General features: G+C 42.7%; 1 protein-coding gene across 2 annotated transcripts in view; it reads right to left on the bottom strand.

The window, feature by feature from the left end:
• Positions 1-19,442, bottom strand: part of STAC (SH3 and cysteine rich domain) — a 453,395-nt gene that overhangs the window by 148,953 nt on the left and 285,000 nt on the right. For both annotated transcript variants that reach the window (XM_044294399.1, XM_044294400.1), the window contains exons 4-5: positions 7,626-7,707; positions 5,321-5,436 (exon numbers count right to left, since the gene is read on the bottom strand). In XM_044294399.1, the coding sequence (XP_044150334.1) occupies positions 5,321-5,436; positions 7,626-7,707 (198 nt within the window). The remainder of the gene's footprint in view (positions 1-5,320; positions 5,437-7,625; positions 7,708-19,442) is intronic.

Here is a 19,442-nt window from a genome sequence, read left to right as displayed (position 1 = left end):
AAAAAGACCACCAGTGATTGCTTAATCATATGCATAAACATATCAGGTCATTATAGGTGTCTGTATATATCGGATTTTTTTTTTATCCTTTCATTAGGAGCCCTAAATCTAGAGGAATTTTTGTACATTTTGAAGAAATATGGATTGTTTATTGTACGACAGTGAGACTACATTTATTGAAGGGCTTCATTGCCATATTTTTCTCCAATAAGATGAGGAATATTGGCAACTCTCTTATGGGGGTTGTTGAATGGTGCAGGATAATGATTTGAACAAGATGGATACAACTTTCTTCAGTTTTAAAATGCTACTGTTTTATAATGCTACTATTTTACTATTTCACACTTAATTTATTTTCGCCATTTTTTTAAAATGACAAAACAAATCTATAACTGCCCATTAGCAAAATCGTTAATTTTCATAAGGCTATGCATATCTGTGGAAGATAACTCAGGTAGTCTTATCTGGCAGAGGAACAGACCAGAGTTACTGTATACGGCATAGCCAGACACTGTGGCACACCACCACCCTCCCGTTTGACTGTAAAAGGAATCTGATGAGGATCTGGTGGGTTTCCCATCATAAAGGCTGGCTTTCTGCCAGACATGTAAAATTGGGAAAGGAGGCGATTTTAACTTTTAAGTATTATGTTTAAATAAAATAAAAACTTTTTTTTAGTTTTGTCAAGCAGTGACTTAGTTTCCTGCAGCAGGCCTAGGAGCCTTCAGAAGGTCCCAGACTACTATAGCAGCCAATATGCACCCCAGAATTTTAGCATAGGTGTGATTCGATTGGAGGTCAGCTCCATACAGCCCTTATGCAACTCAGAAGTTAGATTAATCAATAATGGTCTTCCATTGTCTTAAGTTTAGAACACATGGTACTATTAAGCTGGTCATATATATAAAATACTTTTGCCAGAATTTAAAAGTTGGCTTGCAGGGTCTTGATTTCTGTGCACACCTTTTCCTGAGATTCTGCCCACTTCTGCATAAGCCTAGCCCCTTTTGTGATGCATCACATTTGTGAGGATGCGACATACAATTAGATGCTCATGCACAGCTGCTTTCCAGGATAAAGCAGCTGTCTATGCGCTGTAGAGCATATTTGTCAACTCCTCTGGTTGTCTAGAAGGTCTCCCCTTTTTTCTCGGAGCCTCCTCTACATTCCGGGAGGTTTGAGAAAATAACCCCCCATAAACATGCATGCTGTGCTTGGCTGTTTTTATTTTAGTAGGGAGGGGGGGGGGGGGGAATCCACTGCCTGACATGTGGATCATAATTTTATTAAGGGTAAACCTTCCAAATTTACCCGATCTAATTTACAAAAATGTACAGTTCTGTTTTTTTTCCCAACTATGCTGCTGTCCCATGTGTTCCCTTTCCATTTCACACAGTCATAAATGGTTCTGGGAATCTGAAGATGGCATGACAATGAATGCACTAATTTTGTAATGTATGATATGTATATATGTGACATAATAACAGTATTTATTGGAGAATTATATGGCACTGTATGTGTCGGAACACATTGAAGTATAGCAGCAGGTAAATGGCACTGTGGTGTTTTACACTGCAACGCCACTTTTTCATATTGACTGCAGTACTAATCCAGCATACACTCTACATGGGGATGCTGAGACCATCAACTGTAACACATAGGCTAAGAACCATTCTTTTCATTAGCAATATACACTTATGTTTTTCTTTAAATGCATTTTATTTGGAAGTATTCATATGAGATACAAGTACAAAGCACATTAAGTCAGGCAGCAAATATCAATAGCCTTTTAAATACTACAAGCACTTAAAATGTACAGGTGGAGAAGTTGAAAATATGAATACAAATATTTGCATATATTTAGAAATAAAGTATTGAACTATAATAAAATTAAAAAGGGCTGGCCTATTATACAGACACAAAGGGCTAATCCATATGTAGGTAGGATAAAAACACAAACCACCTAACAAGCATGACTGATGTTCTAGCATTCCATAATGATATAGGCCATTTAGAAATCTTGATGGTTTGTTCACATGAGTCGAACCAAAATTCAAAGAGAACCTTTATTTCTGCAATATGAGCTCATGTCAGATTACTAGGGGAATAGCTAATGGGGCAGAGGTAGCAGTTGTATCCTTGATTAGTTTTTAAATTTAACAATGATACTTTTCCGTAATGCTGTATTAAGTATAAGACTGGATTCACACATGCAGTTTTTGTTACTGCTTTACAAGGCAAGGTCAGGAATGGATCATAAAAGGAACTTTAAATATAAAGGAAGGTCTCCTTTCTGCTGGATCCACTTCTGGCTTTGTCTTAAAATACCACATTAAAATGTACACCTGAAACTGGATCAAAAACTGTATGTGTGCTTACAGCCTAAATGTGACATCCCTTTTGAATTTTTTTTTTAACTTAAAAAGTCCTTTATCTTTCTGCATATATATTTGCTAATTGTCTCTCTTGCTCACTTAAGCTTTGCACCATGTTAAACTTCTGCATACATTCAAATCCTCTTGAATTTCACCTACTATATATAGATTTAAAAATGTCTGTAATGACATAGTTTTCTCATTAATATTCATTAGGGTTCTTTCATTTTTCATCCCGCTTAGACTACATAATTTAGCTGCTGATCCAGGGTTGTGCACAGAAATCTCTGAAATCATAGCGTCCTATTACAAAGATCAGAATGGGCCCTGATCAAATGATTGTACTATATTTTTATTAAACTTATTATCCAATATTATGTTTTTAGGATAAAGATTCTTTGCTTTTTAATTTCATAATATTATAGGCAAGCTCAAATTCACTAACATGAAAATTATATAATTATGTTTTCATATAGCAACAACTAGGGGGAGCTCTCTGAATATAGATTTATGCAGCTAATGCTAATCACAATAAAGGCTGTGCTGAGCTCCCTCTAGTGACAGCTGCAGGTAAGTCAGGTGACTTCCTCTATGATAGATACACATGGAACTGAGCAAGCATGTGTTCAGTTGGCTGGTCTGTCATGTTGTAAGGTGGTGGGGAAGCACACTCACCCTAAACCGTAACCCCATCAGGAATATGAGTGGCATGGTTGTTCCATCACAATATCCCTAGAAGTAGGCGGTGTCTTCTCTGCTTGTTATAATGTATATGGACTCTAGGGGTATAATCTAGACCCTAGATGGTGCTAGATGTACTAGAGCAGGTGAATATACCATCTCCTCTTTGATGTCACTGTTGATATCAGGGGGAAAAGGGAGCCTATATATAGTATTGCATTAGCAATTATAAGAAAGTTTAAGCAGAAGACCACATGGTGTGCTGGAGAGTTTCTACTGCTGTCTGCCAGGCAAACACATGGGAGTGTGCTCCCAGCATGAAGGTGTTGCAGAGATGCCATGAGCTGTCCATTCTTTGGTAGGGGTTTGCCAAAGACAGGGTGACAGACGAGGCCTAAAGCAAGTCCCTGGCTAGGGATGATGGTGACCATGATTGAAAGACATCCCATGGTGCTGCTGAGGATCCTGTGGCTGAGATGACTGCATTGGTGCCTGGCTGCAGTGACACGAGAGAGTGGCCTTGCACCAGGTTACGAAAGCTTGGGCTCAGAGAGATAGAGAGAAGCAGTAAGGACGCACTCACAGTTCTATTCATTTGAAGGGGGTGGCAAGCACATCGATGTCTGCAAGTCCTATTCAGGTGAATAGAACTGCATTTCAGTCAAGAAAACAAGGGGAAAAAAATGCCAAGTCATTATCTATATTTAAAAAAAGGCTGAAATAATATTTAGTTTTCTTTCTAGCCAATAATCCTAATAATAGGCTGACTGTTCTGTACCAATAATTTTTCAGTAGTCATCTCATTATAATTACAGGCAAGATTACAATGAAAGCTAACACCTATATAAATAAAATGGTACACAACCATTATGCTTGAGAAACGCTTACTCTGCTGAAACATTACATTGGGTACAATAAAGAATCATACACAATGTGCTGCTTGGACATTTGGTATTGTACTACAGTACATGTACATGGAACCAGTGTCTGGCTGGGTGTGCACCAATTATAATTATAGAACTAGTGCTGCTATTTATACTTTTTTCTTCATTCACAATTGGTGGTGGTCATATCATACATTCTCCCCCTCCCTCCACAAATGACCTCTGCACATTCACAGAGCATGCTTAGAAAACTCTCCCATAGAAGTCAATGAGTCGTGTCCAAACTACAGGTTTCTATGGTCAATGTGGTTGCTGTAAAGCATATCTCTAAATATGCCAGAATGAAGAGCGACCAGCTACTTATTAAGCCATTCAATGGTTACGTGCTTGCTTCAGTGATAACACCTGTTATATGTATCTTCAGGTTACAACCCTTTAAAGACTCCTCAAAGGGTTTTTCAAGGAATAATTACTTTTTATCTAACGCATGCATCCTGCCCCATAAAAGGAAAATTCATACTTACCTGCTCCCCACTTCTCCGGTCCTCAGCACTGCCCCTTCTGTGTCATGTTTTGTCCTGCAATGTTGACATCTGCAACATCATGGGCATGGTCACATGCTCTGCTGCAGCCTATAACTTGCTTCAGCAGTGACGTGGCCACAAGCAGCAGGTCTCTACTGAAGCCAGATACTGCGGTGGCCGTAACATAGACACAGCAGAAGCAACGCAGAGGACCAGAGTCATGGGGAGCAGGTAAGTATGATTTTTCTGTTTATGAGGGCACGCTCCAGCCATTACATAAAAAGTCATTATTCCTGAAAAAAAAACTTTAAATTGAGTAGGTGTTATGATCGAACGTCTTTTGAATATAATAAACTTTGTTTACTCAATAGTATCTTTTTATTCCATTGCTATGCATCTTTCCCGTGAGCATACTGGAAACACAAAATTAGATTTTGTTTTTTGTTTTTGCTAAAATTAAAATAAGACTGTAAAGAGACACACTAAAATGTGGACACTATAATGAATCATTTTTAGGTCTGCTTCCTGATACCCCAGACAGAAAGATGGTGGCCTAAGTCCTGCACTGAAGTGAGGACTTGTAGTTGAGTACATTTTTTTAAGGTGGCATAAAGAAGAATTCTTGAGATGGTTGTCTGAAAAATAAACTCTCATTGACCATAAAATCTAATGCTTATAAGAATCTTAATATCAGTGTAGATAACAAATATAGAATGCATTCCAAATAGTAAAGATAAGCTATAAAACAGCATATAAAAGTTTTCTAAATGTATCATCTAAAATGCTTATCAGTTCATTAAAAGATTAACAAAATACTGTGTGAGAAATAGTAACATTAATAAAGACAAACTATTACAGAGTTCCTATTGGGCGAGTCGGACCCACTTCCAGAGCTGCTCTTCTTGTTTTTCTGTGCCAAAGAGGTTCCAAATCGGAGGGTTTCATAGACAGGATCGACTTTGTTTCCACAAGCTGTAAAAAACAAAAATGTTTATGCTTCATAAGCTGCAAAGATGTTTTTGTGTGTTGACCTCTAATACTACATATTAAAAAGGAAATACAATGCAGTTAGGTCTGCTGTGGAAAAGTTTTTGGGACCTGATTGTCTTGATAACATGGACTGAATGCATTATGGCATTAGATTTAATTAAACAAAATCTGTCAATATCAGATATTTTTTACAGTGATGAAAAGTAAACTTGCTTGCAAAGGTTAAATAACTGTAGGCTCCAAGACACATAGTGGTTTTAGACACACAGCCTAGAACAATAGGGGAAGCCACAAACAGTTTTACTGAAAATTCCCAAAGTTTTGAGATCAGGTTTTCAGCTGATTGGCTTCTACAGGTAAAGCCGAAGAATTTATTGTGCTTGTAACACCTGTAGGTAGGGACAGAGATGGACATAAGGCCCTAACCTACGACCCAGCCCGCTTTACCTACCTACCTGCAATGCAAGCCCTAGGTAGCAAGACTGCAACTGATTGACAGTCCCTATGCTACTAAGGTATAGAGACAAACACCTAGAGACAAAAGAAAAAAATACATAGTCATATGTAAAAGGGTCAGAACCAGGAGGACAATGCAGTACAAAAGTGAGACTGAGAGTAGTCAAAAGATAAGCCAAAGTCAGAAACAGATGAGATGCACAGTATAAATCACGAGAGACAGAGAGTGGTCAAAGGACAAGCCTAGGTCGAAAACACAAGCAATCCAAATCAGCACAGGAACAAGAACCAGGAACCTCGCTAGTGAGCCCAAACAAGACTCTCACTGGCACTGGTGTATAGGCATTAAGGCATTTAAATAGAGCACTGAGTCCCTGGATCACCACCTGATAGGTCATGACTCGGCGCTCCATTAGTCAGAACACTAGCCTGCAGGAATAGAACAGCTGAGCAATCAGCCCACTGCTAAACTCCTCCAGTACACACCCACTGCAGGGGGAAACAGAGCAGTGAAACCAGCCAGTACCAAAACACCCTTCAGATTCCTATTTAAAAATGTTTCTAAATACGCATTAACCACAGCGTCTTTGAACATATCGACTTCGGATCTGAAGCTAGATTCTCTCAAGCCTAGTTGTAACCTACAACAACTGAATATGACAACAAATTTGCCACAGGGTGAAGTGGCTAATAATTTTATAAGTCATTTTTGATAAATGGCATTTGTGGAAAGTTATATAAAAGCAATAATATCTGTTGGGTAGGATACAATTATATTAGTGGCACAACCCCCTTTAAGGACATTGCTACTCAAAATGGTCATTGTGCAAAAAATTAATCAATCAAGTATCAAACATTGTAATAAAATGTACAAGGTGGAACTAGAAAAGTACATTATGGTATAATGTAAATCTATTGCATCGATTGCATCCAGAAGAGGGTAATTTCAGGAGCAGAGAGATGCAGAGATACACTTTGGAGGTGTGAAGTACAAATACCCAATAAATACCCACAAACCAGACCACATGGACCTAGACCACACAAGCCTTGGAGAACCAAATAGAGAGAGTGTATATATGTATATATGTGTATATATATATATATATATATATATATCAGGGGTCAGTACAGAAATCTCTACCCTCATCGATTTATTCCCAGGACTGTGACTGTGATGAGGGGACATCCATTGCATCTGGAGGAAAGAAGGTTTCTACACAAACATAGAAGAGGATTCTTTACGGTAAGAGCAGTGAGACTATGGAACTCTCTGCCTGAGGAGGTGGTGATGGTGAGTTCTCTAAAAGAGTTCAAGAGGGGGCTGGATGTATTTCTGGAGTGTATTACAGGCTATAGCTACTAGAGATGGGTCTTTGATCCAAGGAGTTATTCTGGTTGCCTGGTTGGTGTCAGGAAGGAACTTTTTCCTCTAAATGAGGAAAATTGGCTTCTACCTCACAAGTTTTTTATTTTGCCTTCCTCTGGATCAACTTGCATCATAACAGGTTGAACTGGTTCGAGAGATTACTTTTTCAGCCTTATAAACTATGTTACTATGTATAATATATATATATTTATTTATTTATTTTTTACTGCAGGCAGATCTCCATAATGCATACTGAGCAAATCATAATCATTGCAATAATACGCTAATCCTATCCTATGGTATGATTGAGCAAAAATGAATCACATAGCAATCTGTAAGGAATACTCACCAATAGGCATTACTTCTTTGATGCATCCAAACTGTTCATGTATAAGTAACGGTGAGCTGTAGTAGCGTCGAAAACCTTTTGGCTAAATAAAGCCATAGCAAGCAGAAATAAAAAAGGGAGAGAAAATGAAATGTAAATGAAGGATTATTCCAGAATAAAGCTAAAACAAGTTCAAAAAGGAGGTTTAGTATTTTCTAGTAGTATTCACTTGTAATTTAAACAAAAGCACTTGCCGGTATTTGTACCATTTCTGGTGGCCGTATCGTTATGGTACAATGTAATAGATGTTAATCAAATATCAATGTTGGATAATAAACTGAGCAGTATTAGAATGATTAAAGTTGCTATATAATTATAATTATGAAATTATTAAATATAATTATTAAAAGTGCCATGCAAGATTTACAAAAAGATGGCAGTTTTTTGTATTAACAGTCCATTCTAGTGATGGGCTATGTCTGGAATAGTGATGAGCGGGAGGTGCCATATTCGATTTCGCGATATTTCGCGAATATTCGAATGAATATTCGTGTTATATTCGTCGAAATCGAATATTCGTAATTATTCCAATTATCGCGAATAATATACGAATATTTTTTTTTTTCGCGTATTGCGATTATTTATCTTGATAGTATAAGGCAACGTTCCTATGCTAATTGACTATGGCTAGGCTAATATGTGTATTTTACGAAATTTCGTGATTTGCTCTAACTTCGTCTCTTAGAATATTACGAATATTCTAAAAGACGAAGTTAGAGCAATATTACGAAATTTCGTAAAATACACATATAGATTGTAATTTAGCTAATATAGTGCTATAATCCCTTTTTTTGCCTCTAAATTTTTTTTGCCTCTTCTGAACTTAAGTTTTGTAAAATATGTACACTATTAAAAAATATTACTATAGCAGTATATTAGCTTAAATACAATCTATGTGTATTTTACGAAATTTCGTAATATTGCTCTAACTTCGTCTTTTAGAATATTCGTAATATTCTAAAAGACGAAGTTAGAGCAATATTAAGAACATTTGCAAAAGCCGAAATTGCGATGCGAGTAATATAATACGAAATAATCGCATGAAGATTTCAACTTAGCACTGCTATATTCCATATTCTAGCCTAATATGGAATATAGTTGTGCTAAGTTAGCACTGCTATATTCCATACTAGGCTAGAATATGGAATATAGCAGTGCTAAGTTGAAATCTTCATGCGATTATTTCGTATTATATTACTCGCATCGCAATTTCGGCTTTTGCAAATGTTCTTAATATTGCTCTAACTTCGTCTTTTAGAATATTACGAATATTCTAAAAGACGAAGTTAGAGCAATATTACGAAATTTCTAAAAGACGAAGTTAGAGCAATATTATGAAATTTTGTAAAATACACATAGATTGTATTTAAGCTAATATACTGCTATAGTAATATTTTTTAATAGTGTACATATTTTACAAAACTTAAGTTCAGAAGAGGCAAAAAAAAAATTGAGGAAAAAAAAAGGGATTATAGCACTATATAAGCTAAATTACAATCTATATGTGTATTTTACGAAATTTCGTAATATTGCTCTAACTTCGTCTTTTAGAATATTCGTAATATTCTAAAAGACGAAGTTAGAGCAATATTAAGAACATTTGCAAGAGTCGAAATTGCGATGCGAGTAATATAACACGAAATAATCGCATGAAGATTTCAACTTAGCACTGCTATATTCCATATTCTAGCCTAGTATGGAATATAGCAGTGCTAACTTAGCACAGCTATATTCCATATTAGGCTAGAATATGGAATATAGCAGTGCTAAATTGAAATCTTCATGCGATTATTTCGGTTTATATTATTCGCATCGCAATTTGCGAAATTTCGTAAAATACACATATAGATTAGATTGTAATTTAGCTATAATGGAATATAGCAGTAAGTTGAAAACGCCACTGACTGGAGCAGCCAGGAAGCCAGGAATCCAAAGGACAGGTAAGAACAACTTTAGAGAAGTGGGAAAGAAAAAAATATAATAATAAAAAAAAAAAGAATATTCGAATTCGCGAATATATAGAACGATATTCAAAATATTTGCAAAATCTCGAAATTGCGATATTCGAGAAAAAAATTTGCAATTCGAATATTCGCGCTCAATAGAGTTGAGCGAACACCTGGATGTTCGGGTTCGAGAAGTTCGGCCGAACATCCCGGAAATGTTCGGGTTCGGGATCCGAACCCGATCCGAACTTCGTCCCGAACCCGAACCCCATTGAAGTCAATGGGGACCCGAACTTTTCGGCACTAAAAAGGCTGTAAAACAGCCCAGGAAAGAGCTAGAGGGCTGCAAAAGGCAGCAACATGTAGGTAAATCCCCTGCAAACAAATGTGGATAGGGAAATGAATTAAAATAAAAATTAAATAAATAAAAATTAACCAAAATCAATTGGAGAGAGGTTCCATAGCAGAGAATCTGGCTTCCCGTCACCCACCACTGGAACAGTCCATTCTCAGATATTTAGGCCCCGGCACCCAGGCAGAGGAGAGAGGTCCCGTAACAGAGAATCTGTCTTCATGTCAGCAGAGAATTAGTCTGCATGTCATAGCAGAGAATGAGGCTTCACGTCAGCCACCACTGCAACAGTCCATTGGCATATATTTAGGCCCAGCACCCAGGCAGAGGAGGGAGGTCCCGTAACAGAGAATCTGTCTTCATGTCAGCAGAGAATTAGTCTGCATGTCATAGCAGAGAATGAGGCTTCACGTCAGCCACCACTGCAACAGTCCATTGGCATATATTTAGGCCCAGCACACACACAGGCAGAGGAGAGAGGTCCCGTAACAGAGAATCTGGCTTCATGTCAGCAGAGAATCAGTCTGCATGTCATAGCAGAGAATGAGGCTTCACGTCAGCCACCACTGCAACAGTCCATTGGCATATATTTAGGCCCAGCACACACACAGGCAGAGGAGAGAGGTCCCGTAACAGAGAATCTGGCTTCATGTCAGCAGAGAATCAGTCTGCATGTCATAGCAGAGAATGAGGCTTCACGTCAGCCACCACTGCAACAGTCCATTGGCATATATTTAGGCCCAGCACCCAGGCAGAGGAGGGAGGTCCCGTAACAGAGAATCTGTCTTCATGTCAGCAGAGAATTAGTCTGCATGTCATAGCAGAGAATGAGGCTTCACGTCAGCCACCACTGCAACAGTCCATTGGCATATATTTAGGCCCAGCACACACACAGGCAGAGGAGAGAGGTCCCGTAACAGAGAATCTGGCTTCATGTCAGCAGAGAATCAGTCTGCATGTCATAGCAGAGAATGAGGCTTCACGTCAGCCACCACTGCAACAGTCCATTGGCATATATTTAGGCCCAGCACACACACAGGCAGAGGAGAGAGGTCCCGTAACAGAGAATCTGGCTTCATGTCAGCAGAGAATCAGTCTGCATGTCATAGCAGAGAATGAGGCTTCACGTCAGCCACCACTGCAACAGTCCATTGGCATATATTTAGGCCCAGCACCCAGGCAGAGGAGGGAGGTCCCGTAACAGAGAATCTGTCTTCATGTCAGCAGAGAATTAGTCTGCATGTCATAGCAGAGAATGAGGCTTCACGTCAGCCACCACTGCAACAGTCCATTGGCATATATTTAGGCCCAGCACCCAGGCAGAGGAGGGAGGTCCCGTAACAGAGAATCTGTCTTCATGTCAGCAGAGAATTAGTCTGCATGTCATAGCAGAGAATGAGGCTTCACGTCAGCCACCACTGGAACAGTCCATTCTCAGATATTTAGGCCCCGGCACCCAGGCAGAGGAGAGAGGTCCCGTAACAGAGAATCTGTCTTCATGTCAGCAGAGAATTAGTCTGCATGTCATAGCAGAGAATGAGGCTTCACGTCAGCCACCACTGCAACAGTCCATTGGCATATATTTAGGCCCAGCACCCAGGCAGAGGAGAGAGGTCCCGTAACAGACAATCTGGCTTCATGTCAGCAGAGAATCAGTCTGCATGTCATAGCAGAGAATCAGGCTTCACGTCACCCACCACTGCAACAGTCCATTGTCATAAATTTAGGCCCAGCACTAGTGTTGAGCGGCATGTCCCATATTCGAATTCGCGAAATTTTGTGAATATTCGAAAGAATATTCGTAAAATATTCGCGATTATTCAAATTCGTTATTATTTCGCATATGCGATAATTCGAATTATCGCATAATACATATGCTATGCAAAATTCACATGTGCGCTAATGAAATCGCCTTACGAAGATTCGCAACTCAATTCAATCACTAATGTATGAATGCAATGCCCTTTGCCTCTGTTCTGGGACAAGTGTAGATATTCGCATGTGCGCTAATAAAATCGCCTTACGAAGATTCGCACCTCAATCACTTTCTAGGGAATGTGAGACTTTTGGGAATCAATCGAGATACAGTGGGGGGTGATGACAGTAGTTGACAGAGTACAGATCAATGTAATCTGTAAGGTGGAAAGTAAAATAAAAAATACGAATATTCGTAAATCGAATTTTACGAAGTTCTACGTATTCGCGAATATGGTGCTATACTATATGAATGCACAGGCCTTTGCCTCTCTGTTCTGGGGACAAGTGTAGATATTTGCATTTGCGTTAATAAAATCGCCTTACGAAGATTCGCAGCTCAATTCAATCACTAATGTATGAATGCAAAGCCCTTTGCCTCTGTTCTGGGACAAGTGTAGATATTCGCATGTGCGCTAATAAAATCGCCTTACGAAGATTCGCAACTCAATTCACTAATGTATGAATGCAAAGCCCTTTGCCTCTGTTCTGGGACGTGCCGATATTCGCATGTGCGCTAATAAAATCGCCTTACGAAGATTCGCGCCTCAATCACTTTCTAGGCAATGTGAGTAAGATCTGAGCTGTTGGACCTTTGGGAAACAATCAATTATATGTGTACTGTAATTTTGTGGGGGGGGGGGGGGAAACAAAAAACGAATATTCGTTTTTACGAATATATAGCACTATATTCGAAATATTCGCGAAATCGCGAAGTTGCGATATTCGCGAAAAAAATTTGCTTTTCGAATATTCGCGCTCAACACTACCCAGCACCCAGGCAGAGGAGAGAGGTCCCGTAACAGAGAATCTGGCTTCATGTCAGCAGAGAATCAGTCTTCATATCATAGCAGAGAATCAGGCTTCACGTCACCCACCACTGTAAGAGTCAATTTTCATAAATTTAGGCCCAGAACCCAGGCAGAGGAGAAAGGTCCCGTAACAGACAATCTGGCTTCATGTCAGCAGAGAATCAGTCTTCATATCATAGCAGAGAATCAGGCTTCACGTCACCCACCACTGCAACAGTCAATTGTCATAAATTTAGGCCCAGCACCCAGGCAGAGGAGAGAGCTCCCGTAACAGAGGATCTGGCTTCATGTCAGCAGAGAATCAGTCTGCATGTCATAGCAGAGAATGAGGCTTCACGTCACCCACCACTGCAACAGTCCATTGGCATATATTTAGGCCTAGCACACAGGCAGAGCAGAGAGGTCCCGTAACAGACAATCTGGCTTCATGTCAGCAGAGAATCAGTCTGCATGTCATAGCAGAGAATGAGGCTTCACGTCACCCACCACTGCAACAGTCCATTGGCATATATTTAGGCCTAGCACACAGGCAGAGCAGAGAGGTCCCGTAACAGACAATCTGGCTTCATGTCAGCAGAGAATCAGTCTGCATGTCATAGCAGAGAATGAGGCTTCACGTCACCCACCACTGCAACAGTCCATTGGCATATATTTAGGCCTAGCACACAGGCAGAGCAGAGAGGTCCCGTAACAGACAATCTGGCTTCATGTCAGCAGAGAATCAGTCTGCATGTCATAGCAGAGAATGAGGCTTCACGTCACCCACCACTGCAACAGTCCATTGGCATATATTTAGGCCTAGCACACAGGCAGAGCAGAGAGGTCCCGTAACAGACAATCTGGCTTCATGTCAGCAGAGAATCAGTCTGCATGTCATAGCAGAGAATGAGGCTTCACGTCACCCACCACTGCAACAGTCCATTGGCATATATTTAGGCCTAGCACACAGGCAGAGCAGAGAGGTCCCGTAACAGACAATCTGGCTTCATGACAGCAGAGAATCAGTCTGCATGTCATAGCAGAGAATGAGGCTTCACGTCAGCCACCACTGCAACAGTCCATTGGCATATATTTAGGCCTAGCACACAGGCAGAGCAGAGAGGTCCCGTAACAGACAATCTGGCTTCATGACAGCAGAGAATCAGTCTGCATGTCATAGCAGAGAATCAGGCTTCACGTCAGCCACCACTGCAACAGTCCATTGTCATAAATTTAGGCCCAGCACCCAGGCAGAGGAGAGAGGTCCCGTAACAGAGAATCTGGCTTCATGTCAGCAGAGAATCAGTCTTCATATCATAGCAGAGAATCAGGCTTCACGTCACCCACCACTGTAAGAGTCAATTTTCATAAATTTAGGCCCAGAACCCAGGCAGAGGAGAAAGGTCCCGTAACAGACAATCTGGCTTCATGTCAGCAGAGAATCAGTCTTCATATCATAGCAGAGAATCAGGCTTCACGTCACCCACCACTGCAACAGTCAATTTTCATAAATTTAGGCCCAGAACCCAGGCAGAGGAGAAAGGTCCCGTAACAGACAATCTGGCTTCATGTCAGCAGAGAATCAGTCTTCATATCATAGCAGAGAATCAGGCTTCACGTCACCCACCACTGCAACAGTCAATTGTCATAAATTTAGGCCCAGCACCCAGGCAGAGGAGAGAGCTCCCGTAACAGAGGATCTGGCTTCATGTCAGCAGAGAATCAGTCTGCATGTCATAGCAGAGAATGAGGCTTCACGTCACCCACCACTGCAACAGTCCATTGGCATATATTTAGGCCTAGCACACAGGCAGAGGAGAGGTTCATTCAACTTTGGGTAGCCTCGCAATATAATGGTAAAATGAAAATAAAAATAGGATTGAATGAGGAAGTGCCCTGGAGTCCAATAATATATGGTTATGGGGAGGTAGTTAATGTCTAATCTGGACAAGGGACGGACAGGTCCTGTGGGATCCATGCCTGGTTCATTTTTATGAACGTCAGCTTGTCCACATTGGCTGTAGACAGGCGGCTGCGTTTGTCTGTAATGACGCCCCCTGCCGTGCTGAATACACGTTCAGACAAAACGCTGGCTGCCGGGCAGGCCAGCACCTCCAAGGCATAAAAGGCTAGCTCTGGCCACGTGGACAATTTAGAGACCCAGAAGTTGAATGGGGCCGAACCATCAGTCAGTACGTGGAGGGGTGTGCACACGTACTGTTCCACCATGTTAGTGAAATGTTGCCTCCTGCTAACACGTTGCGTATCAGGTGGTGGTGCAGTTAGCTGTGGCGTGTTGACAAAAGTTTTCCACATCTCTGCCATGCTAACCCTGCCCTCAGAGGAGCTGGCCGTGACACAGCTGCCTTGGCGACCTCTTGCTCCTCCTCTGCCTTGGCCTTGGGCTTCCACTTGTTCCCCTGTGACATTTGGGAATGCTCTCAGTAGCGTGTCTACCAACGTGCGCTTGTACTCGCGCATCTTCCTATCACGCTCCAGTGCAGGAAGTAAGGTGGGCACATTGTCTTTGTAGCGTGGATCCAGCAGGGTGGCAACCCAGTAGTCCGCACAGGTTAAAATGTGGGCAACTCTGCTGTCGTTGCGCAGGCACTGCAGCATGTAGTCGCTCATGTGTGCCAGGCTGCCCAGGGATAAGGACAAGCTGTCCTCTGTGGGAGGCGTATCGTCATCGTCCTGCCTTTCCCCCCAGCCACGCACCAGTGATGGACCCGAGCTGCGTTGGGTGCCACCCCGCTGTGACCATGCTTCATCCTCATCCTCCTCCACCTCCTCCTCATCCTCGTCCTCCTCGTCCTCCAGTAGTGGGCCCTGGCTGGCCACATTTGTACCTGGCCTCTGCTGTTGCCAAAAACCTCCCTCTGAGTCACTTCGAAGAGACTGGCCTGAAAGTGCTAAAAATGACCCCTCTTCCTCCTCCTCCTCCTCCTCCTCCTGGGCCACCTCCTCTTCCATCATCGCCCTAAGTGTTTTCTCAAGGAGACATAGAAGTGGTATTGTAACGCTGATAACGGTGTCATCGCCACTGGCCATGTTGGTGGAGTACTCGAAACAGCGCAACAGGGCACACAGGTCTCGCATGGAGGCCCAGTCATTGGTGGTGAAGTGGTGCTGTTCTGTAGTGCGACTGACCCGTGCGTGCTGCAGCTGAAACTCCACTATGGCCTGCTGCTGCTCGCACAGTCTGTCCAGCATGTGCAAGGTGGAGTTCCACCTGGTGGGCACGTCGCATATGAGGCGGTGAGCGGGAAGGCCGAAGTTACGCTGTAGCGCAGACAGGCGAGCAGCAGCAGGATGTGAACGCCGGAAGCGCGAACAGACGGCCCGCACTTTATGCAGCAGCTCTGACATGTCGGGGTAGTTGTGAATGAACTTCTGCACCACCAAATTCAGCACATGCGCCAAGCAAGGGATGTGCGTCAAATTGGCTAGTCCCAGAGCTGCAACGAGATTTCGCCCATTATCACACACCACCAGGCCGGGCTTGAGGCTCACCGGCAGCAACCACTCGTCGGTCTGTTGTTCTATACCCCGCCACAACTCCTGTGCGGTGTGGGGCCTGTCCCCCAAACATATGAGTTTCAGAATGGCCTGCTGACGTTTACCCCGGGCTGTGCTGAAGTTGGTGGTGAAGGTGTGTGGCTGACTGGATGAGCAGGTGGAAGAAGAGGAGGAGGAAGCCGAGAAGGAGGAGGTGGCAACAGGAGGCAAAGAATGTTGCCCTGCGATCCTTGGCGGCGGAAGGACGTGCGCCAAACAGCTCTCCGCCTGGGGCCCAGCTGCCACTACATTTACCCAGTGTGCAGTTAGGGAGATATAGCGTCCCTGGCCGTGCTTACTGGTCCACGTATCTGTGGTTAGGTGGACCTTGCTACAGATGGCGTTGCGCAGTGCACACTTGATTTTATCGGATACTTGGTTGTGCAGGGAAGGCACGGCTCTCTTGGAGAAGTAGTGCCGGCTGGGAACAACATACTGTGGGACAGCAAGCGACATGAGCTGTTTGAAGCTGTCTGTGTCCACCAGCCTAAATGACAGCATTTCATAGGCCAGTAGTTTAGAAATGCTGGCATTCAGGGCCAGGGATCGAGGGTGGCTAGGTGGGAATTTACGCTTTCTATCAAATGTTTGTGAGATGGAGAGCTGAACGCTGGCGTGTGACATGGTTGAGACGCTTGGTGACGGAGGTGGTGGTGGTGGTGTTGGTGGTACATCCCCTGTTTGCTGGGCGGCAGGTGCCAACGTTCCTCCAGAGGCGGAGGAAGAGGCCGAGGCGGCAGCAGCAGAATAGGCCGAGGCGGCAGCAGCAGAAGAGGTAGCAGGGGGAGCCTGAGTGACTTCCTTGGTTTTAAGGTGTTTACTCCACTGCAGTTCATGCTTTGCATGCAGGTGCCTGGTCATGCAGGTTGTGCTCAGGTTCAGAACGTTAATGCCTCGCTTCAGGCTCTGATGGCACAGCGTGCAAACCACTCGGGTCTTGTCGTCAGCACATTGTTTGAAGAAGTGCCATGCCAGGGAACTCCTTGAAGCTGCCTTTGGGGTGCTCGGTCCCAGATGGCGGCGGTCAGTAGCAGGCGGAGTCTCTTGGCGGCGGGTGTTCTGCTTTTGCCCACTGCTCCCTCTTTTGCTACGCTGTTGGCTCGGTCTCACCACTGCCTCTTCCTCCGAACTGTGAAAGTCAGTGGCACGACCTTCATTCCATGTGGGGTCTAGGACCTCATCGTCCCCTGCATCGTCTTCCACCCAGTCTTGATCCCTGACCTCCTGTTCAGTCTGCACACTGCAGAAAGACGCAGCAGTTGGCACCTGTGTTTCGTCATCATCAGAGACATGCTGAGGTGGTATTCCCATGTCCTCATCATCAGGAAACATAAGTGGTTGTGCGTCAGTGCATTCTATGTCTTTCACCGCTGGGGAAGGGCTAGGTGGATGCCCTTGGGAAACCCTGCCAGCGGAGTCTTCAAACAGCATAAGAGACTGCTGCATAACTTGAGGCTGAGACAGTTTCCCTGGTATGCATGGGGGTGATGTGACAGACTGATGGGGTTGGTTTTCAGGCGCCATCTGTGCGCTTTCTGCAGAAGACTGGGTGGGAGATAATGTGAACGTGCTGGATCCACTGTCGGCCACCCAATTGACTAATGCCTGTACCTGCTCAGGCCTTACCATCCTTAGAACGGCATTGGGCCCCACCATATATCGCTGTAAATTCTGGCGGCTACTGGGACCTGAGGTAGTTGGTACACTAGGACGTGTGGATGTGGCAGAACGGCCACGTCCTCTCCCAGCACCAGAGGGTCCACTAACACCACCACGACCATGTCCACGTCCGCGTCCCTTACTAGATGTTTTTCTCATTGTTATGGTTCACCACAACAACAAATATATTATTTGGCCCAATGTATTGTATTCAAATTCAGCGGGATATAAATTTGAGGCCTAGTATTTAGGCGCTGGGTGACCGGTATGGATTTAGTGACAGAATTAGACTTGGAAATGCACAGAAGCGTGTGTGTGTGAAGTTATTCTGAATGACCCAATGTGCACCTTGAATATTATATACCCTTTTAGGGATAGATTTCAAATAGCTCTGATATAGCAGAAACCACTAAATTATGAAATTGCTAAATTGGGAATTGTACTTCAACCCAGAACAAAAAATGTGCTTTGACGGACACTAAATATCTTGCCCAGCAACAACAGTACAACGGTGGGTAACGAGAGATTTAGAGGGAATTAAATTTGAGGCCTAGTATTTAGGCGCTGGGTCACCGGTATGGATTTAGTGACAGAATTAGACTTGGAAATACACAGTAGCGGGTGTGTGTGAAGTTATTCTGAATGACCCTATGTGCACCTTCAATATTATATACCCTTTTAGGGATAGATTTCAAATAGCTCTGATATAGCAGAAACCACTAAATTATGAAATTGCTAAATTGGGAATTGTACTTCAACCCAGAACAAAAAATGTGCTTTGACGGACACTAAATATCTTGCCCAGCAACAACAGTACAGCGGTGGGTAACGAGAGATTTAGAGGGAATTAAATTTGAGGCCTAGTATTTAGGCGCTGGGTCACCGGTATGGATTTAGTGACAGAATTAGACTTGGAAATGCACAGAAGCGTGTGTGTGAAGTTATTCTGAATGACCCAATGTGCACCTTCAATATTATATACCCTTTTTGGGATAGATTTCAAATAGCTCTGATATAGCAGGAACCACTAAATTATGAAATTGCTAAATTGGGAATTGTACTTCAACCCAGAACAAAAAATGTGCTTTGACGGGCACTAAATAACTTTCCCAGCTACAACAGGACAACGGTAACGAGAGATTTAGAGGGATTTAAATTTGAGGCCTAGTATTTAGGCGCTGGGTGACAGGTATGGGTTTAGTGACAGAATTAGACTTGGAAATACACAGTAGCGGGTGTGTGTGAAGTTATTCTGAATGACCCTATGTGCACCTTCAATATTATATACCCTTTTAGGGATAGATTTCAAATAGCTCTGATATAGCAGAAACCACTAAATTATGAAATTGCTAAATTGGGAATTGTACTTCAACCCAGAACAAAAAATGTGCTTTGACGGACACTAAATATCTTGCCCAGCAACAACAGTACAGCGGTGGGTAACGAGAGATTTAGAGGGAATTAAATTTGAGGCCTAGTATTTAGGCGCTGGGTCACC

The sequence above is a fragment of the Bufo gargarizans genome, chromosome 5 (genome assembly GCF_014858855.1).
Source record: "Bufo gargarizans isolate SCDJY-AF-19 chromosome 5, ASM1485885v1, whole genome shotgun sequence".
NCBI classification, from domain to species: domain Eukaryota; kingdom Metazoa; phylum Chordata; class Amphibia; order Anura; family Bufonidae; genus Bufo; species Bufo gargarizans.
This window is presented reverse-complemented; position numbering and strand designations above follow the sequence as displayed.